Genomic DNA, 9,293 nt, shown 5'->3' with positions numbered 1-9,293 from the left:
AACCTTGTTTGTAAAAAAAAAAAGTATAAAAAAATTCCACGGTCTGATTTTTACTAAAGAATGTCAAGAAAACAATAACTTAATATAGAAGATGTGATACATAAATTCATGTCTTAAAACTTGTACTGTTTTAACCTGTTGGTATCATCTCACTCTTAGGCAGCCATAGCATGGCTAGGCATTTCATTATACTGCCTAAAGACTTTGACTCACATCCTCTTAAAACACTGAGGACACTTGCAGTAAGTGTAAGTTAATAAACCTAGAATTTGCACATATAAATCTGCAAGTACATGTTTCCTCTTGAGATTTTCTTGCCCCAGACTATGTTGAAAAACTTTCTCTAAGGATTTATTTCCCTCCATCTGCTGACTTGTTACAGGGCAAGTCACTTTTTGATTAAAAAGTCTGGGGGGAATACAACAATGAAGTAAATTAATGTTTTATCAGATGCTAGCTTTTTATTTTTTTTTTTAAGAATAAATTAGGAAAAAAATAAATTGCTCCCATTTTAATTAGAAGAAGAAAATGGTGGGTTTATGCTTATATTTTAAGGAGAAATTATTTTAACCTATTACTCAACCACTGGGGAAATTAATATGGAGCCTCAGTATAACTGCCTGTAGTGTAAAAGAAGTCCAAACTGTCTAATCAGATAAATGTTAAATTTTCAACAGCAAGATTCCATTTCTGTTGAAACAGCTTCAGATAAATGCAGATTTCAATAACTAGAGAAACAACCACATAAATCAGTTTATACTGGAAAAAAATCAGTTTTGGTCATGAGAATTTTGATGCATAATGTTTACTGTTTCTTTGGAAAAACAGGTTATTGCTTTCATTTTATGTTTTCCTTCTTTTTGGGCAAGGTGAGAATTGGCATTAGATTATATAAATTTAAGACAACATGAAAAATATTTTAGAACCTTTAAAGTACATTTCTATTTGTAGATATGTATAGGTGTGGTTGCATATATATGACTATGTATTGGTCTTAAAATGGAAAAAACCTTTAAAAATACACTTCAGTAAGTATTTTAGACTCAGATTCAGGAAAATGTATAAGGAGGTAGCTCATCTCTAGATATAAGTGCTTAAGTTAGAGTACTTTGCTGTTCTGCTATACATCCCACAAGGGGAGGTGGTATCAGAGTAATCATTTACACTAATCTATATGATGCCATGCAAGAGAAACCCAGATTCCTTCAGCAGAAGGCAGCCTTATTTTTGAACAATATATTGAATATGTCCTTGTAGAATTCAGTCCCAGAAACTCACGTAAGTTAATGTGAGTCCCTGAGAGACGACTGAAAATAATGTCTCTGTATAGATTGGTTACAAACATTTGCAGATTCGTTGTTTGAAGAAGGTGCTCTCTCTGAGGAATAAAGAGGATTGTGTAGAACAATCTAGATGTAGTTTATGTGTTCAGATAAAGTATGGAGCTAAGACAAGGTATATTTAGATTAAATATAAAAAATAATGAGATCAGTGAAAAAAACTTCCAGTTGAAGTGGCAATTATCCAGAAGGCAAATGACAATAGAGCACTGATATGGTGATTGCTCATCATATTAGAGACATACTTGCATATGTTGACTTTATGCAACAGTAAAAAGCATTTAGCTGCTTTTAAGAATGAAAGTCCCTTTTGTCCCATGCCTGTCATTCCCTAAAAACTAGATTTTTAACTTCTCCCTTTGATCTTCATGGCTTTTTATCAGCACAAACTAAATCTTACTTGTTACTTATTTCTAAGTTCTCCTGAAGTTCCTGATGATGTGCTATCACATGATACCTGAGTTTCGTAACCTTTCCTTATCAATATGATTCCTGAAATAACTTCCTTTTGTTGAGGTTTAGGAGCCGTGTAAAAGAAAGCAGTGGCTTTCAATCTTCTGCAAAGAAACTCCCTCTTTTAAAGCTGGAAATTGATTTATTTCTTCTTTTGACACATAAAGATTGAGTGTATTTTCAAAAATGTAGAGGCACAGCAGGCAAAGAATGTTGATGATACAGAAAAATAAGTGTTGAAATGCATCATCATCTTGAAGAGCATTGCTTAGTGCCAGACATGGTGTTCTGTCACATAATGTTTCCTGTGCCTTTTAAAAGGAGCTGGATGCTTAGAAACAGAATTCTTGTTTAAGATCTCATCATCTCTTGCTGCTCATTCTACATTGAGTCATTATCTGCTGACATATCATAATTATTTTCACAGCGACCAGTTATGATGTATCAGGCAGAGCATTCTAAATTAGGAATAAGCAGCAGATAAGTGGCAAAAAGAAATAATACTTATGATTTGGTGAAATTGTCCCTTGTGATGCAAGGAATATAAAATAAGAGTCAAAAGAAGAAAAGGTCAGGAAAACAAACAAGCTTGATACATGCTGTACTTCTCCAAGCAGAGTATTTTTCAGGACCCTCTTTTAAAATAATTATAGTATCCATTATAGGAAAGAAATCATGCTATTTCATAAGTGGAATTTCCAAATAGACTAACATGTTTCACCAAGTAAATTTTATTTTTTATAAAACCAAGCTTTTCTGGGAGAAAATATTCACAAATAGGTAGATAAATACATGATGATTGGCCATATATTTCTACAAATCAGAAAGAGTGAGCATGTAAACTACAGTTAACTGTATTGACTGAGTGTACAGTTATATGTATTACTAAATATCAATTCACTGAACAGAGGTTTGGGTTTTTTTCAAATTCATCCTTTTGCAGGAATGGAAGGGCAGAGAGGGAAGGAATGGTAATAAGAAGACATTTAGTATTTGTTGGGTTTAACAGTAGTAAGATAGGCCATGAGAATGTTTGATGGCAGAAGTAGCCAAACATCTTGATCTTTAACCTATCAGTTCTCCAAGTGACCAGAACAGCTGATCTCTCTAACTGCTGCTTTGCCCCTGTGCTGTGTGACAGTTTGCACTGCACCACCACCTCTTTGTCTTCATTTGTACATTATCACCTCCCCAGTTAGGCACTGCTGTGTTCTCAGCTGCAGGGTGCAAAGCCATGCCTGCGCTGCCTCCCTTTGCAGGGCACAGTGATGCTGCTCAGGTGGGAGCTGCCAGCTACTGCAGCAACAAGGCATTGTGTGTCAGATTTGGTTTTCTGGTTTTAAGGTCTCCTGCCCCTTGCTCACTTTATTTCTACATGTATGGTTGTTTCAATTTTTTTTTTTTCTCAGGTCAACCGTACTAACTTCTTGAACTTCTAGAAAACATCCCCAAATTTGGTGTATGGATTATTTTACAGTGCTTGTGAGTTGTGGTGCTTACAAGATGCAGTTTGACTAACTGAGCTTATATCCTAGTGTCAAGTGTCCTTTTTCCTTCCCTACGTTTTCTGAGGTTTTATTTTACAGTTAAAAAAGAAGAAAAGGAGTATAATTTGTCTTTCTATTACATTGTTGACTGTTTTGATTCTTACACATTCCCTGTTTCTGTTGAATTATAGGATGAAGTTTGTCCCAAAGCAGGTGGTGATCCTGTTCAGCGGTGTGTATGGGCTACTGCTGTTAATGTAAAAGACAAGTTTATATACGTAACTCAGCCCACACTTGACAGAGTTCTCATTGTTGATGTGCAGTCTCAGAAAGTTGTACAGGTATTTCTTTCTCATTTTTAAAGTTACTATTTAATTTAGACAAAAAAAATTAAGACTTTCCTTCATGTTTCAGAAACAGAAATGCAATTATCTTGAGAGTAAACACATTATTTCGAAAAACGCTCACTTACTTTCAACATACAACAGCAGTTTTTGTTTAGTGACTGTTCTCAATAGATAATTGGGAGGGAGATAACATGGAAAATAGCTCTTAGTGGTTGAGAATAGCATTCAAGTGGTTGAGAAAATTATTTCTTTAGGAAGTTTCTGGCTTTAGGTCCCTTTCATTTGAAAATGAGGATTGGCTAAAATAGAGTCTTATCACAAGAAGGTGTCTATCAGCTTTGACAGAAAGGTCAGGTTTGGTTACAGAAGGTGGAGGACTATTAATCTGTACACTTTTAGACAGTGAAATTACTGAAACAGTAAAAATAAACACCATCCTTATCCAAGACTGGAGACTATGAATTCAAACTTCTTCTCTATTCCTCTTTCTTGAGAGCTGGAGATACTCTGCTTAGTGAAAATAATTCATTGAGTAAAAGAGAGAAATTAATGCTATGCTACAGAGATTGATGCAGTCATAGAGTGTGCAAAACTAGGTGTGGTGTGTTGACCCTGACTGGAGGCCAGATACCCCCCAAAAGCCACTCTTATCGCTCCTCTCCCCAGCTGGACAGGGGAAAGAAGAGGCTTGTGGGTTGAGATAAGGGCAGGAAAAGATCACTCACCAATTATCATCACAGGCAAAACAGATTTTACTTTAATAATAACTTCAACACATTTCCTTACCAAAATCTAAAAAGGATAATGAGGAGTAAAACAAATCCTAAAAAAACCTGTCCTGTCCCCCAGCCTTCCCTCCTTCCTGGTCTTAATTTTATTCCTAAATCTCTGCCTCTTTCCCCACCGGCAGTGAGGGAGATGAGAAATGGGAGGAGGTCAGCTCATCAGTTCTCACATGGTATTTCTGCTGCTGCTTCTTCCTCAAAGAGAATAGTCTTTTCCCTTTCTCCTTCGTGGGGCCATTCCCATGAGAGACAGTCCTCCATGAACTTCTCCAGTGTCTTTCCCATGAGCTTCAGTTCTTCATGAATTGCTCCAGTGTGGGTCCCTGTCCGTGGGGCACAGTCCTTCAGGAACAGATTGCTCCCGGTTGGGTGCCCTGTGGGGTCACAAGTCCTGCCAATGAACCTGTTTCAGCTTGGCTGCCTCTCTCCACAAGTTCACAGGTCCTCCCGGGAGCCTGCTCCATCATGGGCTTCCCATGGATTCAGAGCCTCCTTCAGTCATTCACCCACACCAGTGTGGGATCCTCCACGGTGGATCTCTGCTCCACCACGGACTCCATGTGCAGCAGAGGCACAGTTGCTTCACCGTGGTCCTCACCCCAGGCTGCAAGGGAATCTCTGTTGGGTCACCTGGAGCACCTACTGCCCCTCCTTCTCCACTGACCTGGGCATCTGCAGAGCTGTTCCTCTTGCATATTCTCACTCCTCTCTCATCTAGTTGCCAGCACTTCTCCACAAGAACACTTTTTTGCTACTCAGTTATGTTATCCCAGAGGTTCTACCCCACCACGGACTGACTAGATATTGGCCAGGAGCGGGTCTGTGTTGGAACCAGCTGGCATTGGCTTTGGAGACATGGAGGAAGCGTCTCACAGCTTCTCACAGGAGCCACCTGTATCGCTCCCCAGCTACCAAAGCTTGTCATGCAAACCCAATGTGCTTATAATAGCACAGTGCTTATAATACCATCCTATGCATAGGAAACAGGTGTTCTTTAGCTAAATAAAACGTGGGTTTTTTAAAATTAGAAACTAACTAAATTGTTAATAAAAACCCACTTAAATAGAGCTTTTCTTGATGCCTTTTGCTTTTTTCACTGGTGAATGAAAATCTTTAATGCATAGATTATATGTTAGGCTACAGGGAGACAGTATTGTGTCCTTTCAATACTTTAAGGGGACTCCTAAGAAATTTGGAGACAGATTTATTAATAGGGACAGTAGCAATAGGACAAGGGGTAATGGTATTAAATAACAGATGGTAGATGCAGACTAGATACAAGGAAGACATTTTTTACAATGAGGTTTGTGAAACAGTCTCAGAGGTAGCCCAGAGAAGTGGTAGAAGCCCCATCCCTGGAAACCTTCAAAGTCAGGTTAGATGGAGCTCTGACCAGCCTGACCTAGTTGAAGATGTCCGTGCTCAGTACAGAGGGTTTGGACTAGATGACTTTTAAAGGTGCCTTCCAACTCAAACTATTCCACAATGTAAGTATACACATGTATTATGTGTATGCATATGAAATTTAAAAGTAAATAGCAAAATTGCAATTATAAAATTGCATTAAATTCACAAATAATTTTAATACCTTTGCTTACTTGAAACATCTCCTTTCTGTATTGTGTGTCAGCTTACTCAGACATGGCTTCCTCAAAACTTGAACTCTCCAAATGCTAGGGACTTACAAAATGTTTTATTCAAGAAGTTAATAATAAAAAGGGTTTCATGGGGTTTTTTTTTTTGTTAGATTGGCCTTTGCATATTAAAATAGAGATAAACTTAGTGGGTAATGATTTTTTTCTTTCTGAAAACAATACTTTTTTTACAACTGGTTTGATATATTACTTCAGGAAGACAGACTAAAAACCCATCGTCTCAACACAATCCACAAATTTGAAAGACTGGAATGTCTGGCAACGTTTTCCATGGTCTCTGACTGACATTCAGGTGTCAGCTTCCTTTTCTACACAGGAGGGATGAAATATCAATGTAATTGCCTTTATTAGCATTTAGACTTCAGTGTCAAAAGCACATGATTCCTCTTGAGCTCACTAAAAACAGGTTTTAATTTAGGTTTTATGAAATAGGTTCATTGGTAGGATCTTCTAATTTGTCTTCAGTTACATTAGTTATTGTTTTAAATATGTATAAATATATATCACTTTACTGTTACAAAATGTGTAGAGATACTTACTGCAAAGATATATGTTAATTAAAAGTAAAATTCAGTAAATTAACCACTAATTAAAAGTGCAGCCCTTTCCCAGAAATATGTAGAGCAATTGTGCAGTTTTTTAATGGAGTTAGATTGTTCTATCATTAAAATATTCAATTTTCTGTAATGAGCTGAAAACCAGACAGAGAATGCCTAAGTGTAGCAAAGAGCTTTATGCACTAAGTCTGTGCTACTTAGCAAGTATATTGAGCTAAAACCAGGATATTCCAGAAGATTTCATGTTCTTCCAGAGGGAAAAAAAATCACTTTCAAAGGAATTTTATTTTGAGGGGTAGAATAGCACTGTTTTCCACTAATTTAATAATATCCAGATTATGAATTTAGGAAAGTATAGATTTAAATTTACCCCAGCTGTGGAAAACTTTTGCAGGAATGAAAGTCTTGGTTTTGATGGTTGTAGGTGTTTCAGTATTCATAATTTATTATCTTTCCATTTCACAGTACTTCACAAAGATATTTGGTAAGACAACATAACTAAGGAATAACAGTTAAATCAGATAAATAAATTAAACCAAATGCGTTAACGTCACTTTTGAACACCTAAGTAGAATTTTTACTATTCGTTACTGATCTGAATATTATTTCCTAGGATATGGTTAGCCAAATACATGGGAAAAGTTCAAGGGGCCTTGCTGTCTGTCCAGCTTACCCATGCCATTATTCAGATAGACTTAATAACAAAACAAAACAAAAAAGTAACAGTAGTCACAAACAGAACAAATAAATAATGAAAGCACAAAAGCTATACAATCTTTTTACACTTAATATAAAACTGTAAAAAGTAAAACCGCTGTTGATTCACAGATGGGTTTTAGAATTGAAGTAAGGCTAATTAGAAATTTAGTGACAAGTCAAGAGATACTTTGTTTAGCATTTCTTATAACAAGCATGTCTCTGTCTTCTTTTAAAAATAAGCATTTATTTGCTATATTTTTTGCAAGCAGGAAGAACTTTCTAACCATTAAATGTTCCTCTGCTCATATGATACGCACTTAAAAAACACTTGTACAAACAGAAGGGAATTTAATTTTCCAGTCAGATCAGTCTATTTTCATTACTTAGAGTACTGCCTAGCCCAGAAAAAAAAAAAATTAATTCATTTTTGGAAAATAGAAACTAAGCTACTCAGAATTGAGAACATTTTTCTTGTTAGACTGCCTGTTTTCTAAAAATCATATTAATACAGAGAATATTATTTCCATACATGTTCATGTGCATGTACCTTTTTCTAGTCTACATCTTAAAGAAGAACCTACCTTGCAAAAATGCACATAGGCTAGTGGGAACAAATGTGGAGAAAACTTCGTATTTTGAAAGTGAGAGCACTCTAATGAAACTTCTGTCACTATGCAAAAACCCTAAAGAAGATTAAAAATTTATTTGAAAAGGCTTTAAGTCATGTAGTTATGCTGTTTTCTGTGTAAAAATAATGTTTATTTGGTTTTGCTTATTACCATGTTTTCTCTGAAGTACTATTATACATGTTTTTCCTTTCTACTATGAAAGTTAATGTAAAAGGTGTGCACATATGTGACAACTAGATTTGAGGATGATTTATTTTTATGACAGGTATATTTATCAAAATAAGCACTTTAGAGGATTCTACAGCAGACTAAATTGAAATGTATTGGAAACATGAATGTTGTATCTTTAGAGATATATATAGAGAGAGACTTTTTGGCTTATAATTCTCTTTCTAAAGTCAAGAGAAGCATTTGCTTTCATTTGTAAATTCTTGAAAGCAAGAATAGTGCAGTTTTGCATAGCAGCATACCACTGAGTGGGATGGCTTAGAGGCTGAAGTAAACGGAGTCATCATTGTTCAGTCCTCAGTGTGCTGCTGGCAGATCAGCCTGGTCAGCTGGAAACAGCTGTGCAAGTCTGCTTCCGAGATGCTTGACTCTTTTTTGCTGCTGGCTTCCCTCTAGGGAGCTGTACTGCCTGTGCCTGACCCTGCAGGCAATTCCTTCTGCTCCTCCTGGCTGTGCCATGACCCCAACTCTGCAGACAGCTGGCAGTCCTCTGGCAGAACATGTATGGGTCAGACCTTTGTCTGGGGAAGCCAAAAGGAAATTTGACATGCCTTGACAAATTAGCTATACAACAGTGCAAGTATTATTTTAAGCAACTTGTTTTCTAACATGTAGCAAAAAAAAGTTATCAAACACAAATGACCTTTTTCCAGGGGTAATTTCTGATTTTAAATGAGCTGGTGAGCAACCTGGCTTCATTTTCCATTTTCAAAAGGAAAAACAAATTCTGCTTAGATGAAGTGGTCGCTTGCAACACCTCAGGAGTACAGTTAAGTATCATCAGCAGTCTCAGCCAGCCATTAGTGCATTATCTGGAGGATCTACATCATTAGTTTAAATTAGGTTCACTTAATTAGCCAGCTGGTACTCTCCTTGACACACTGATAAACAAGCTGTGCTTTACAGTTCCATAATGGTAAGACTAAAAAACAATTTCCGCCTATTTTTTCTTCTTTAATGATGAAAATAAAAAAGTAATCCCTCCAATTGTTCAGCCTGTGCAGAACACGTCTTAATCAAATACACTGTCCTCCCATTTCATACCTCTGGAGCCTTCAGTTCTCATACCAAAAACTGTCTAAAAGGTTCGTGATCTCAAGAGAGTGCTCAAAG

General features: G+C 36.6%; 1 protein-coding gene across 2 annotated transcripts in view; it reads left to right on the top strand.

The window, feature by feature from the left end:
- The window catches only part of FSTL5 (follistatin like 5), a 276,394-nt gene that overhangs the window by 236,748 nt on the left and 30,353 nt on the right, over window positions 1–9,293 (top strand). For both annotated transcript variants that reach the window (XM_008641923.2, XM_017745135.1), the window contains one exon: window positions 3,472–3,621. In XM_008641923.2, coding sequence (XP_008640145.1) covers window positions 3,472–3,621 — 150 coding nt within the window. The remainder of the gene's footprint in view (window positions 1–3,471; window positions 3,622–9,293) is intronic.

Source organism: Corvus brachyrhynchos, unplaced genomic scaffold, assembly GCF_000691975.1.
Source record: "Corvus brachyrhynchos isolate BGI_N302 unplaced genomic scaffold, ASM69197v1 scaffold249, whole genome shotgun sequence".
NCBI classification, from domain to species: domain Eukaryota; kingdom Metazoa; phylum Chordata; class Aves; order Passeriformes; family Corvidae; genus Corvus; species Corvus brachyrhynchos.
The sequence above is the reverse complement of the archived record's forward strand: the minus strand, read 5'-3'. Positions and strand labels throughout refer to the sequence as shown.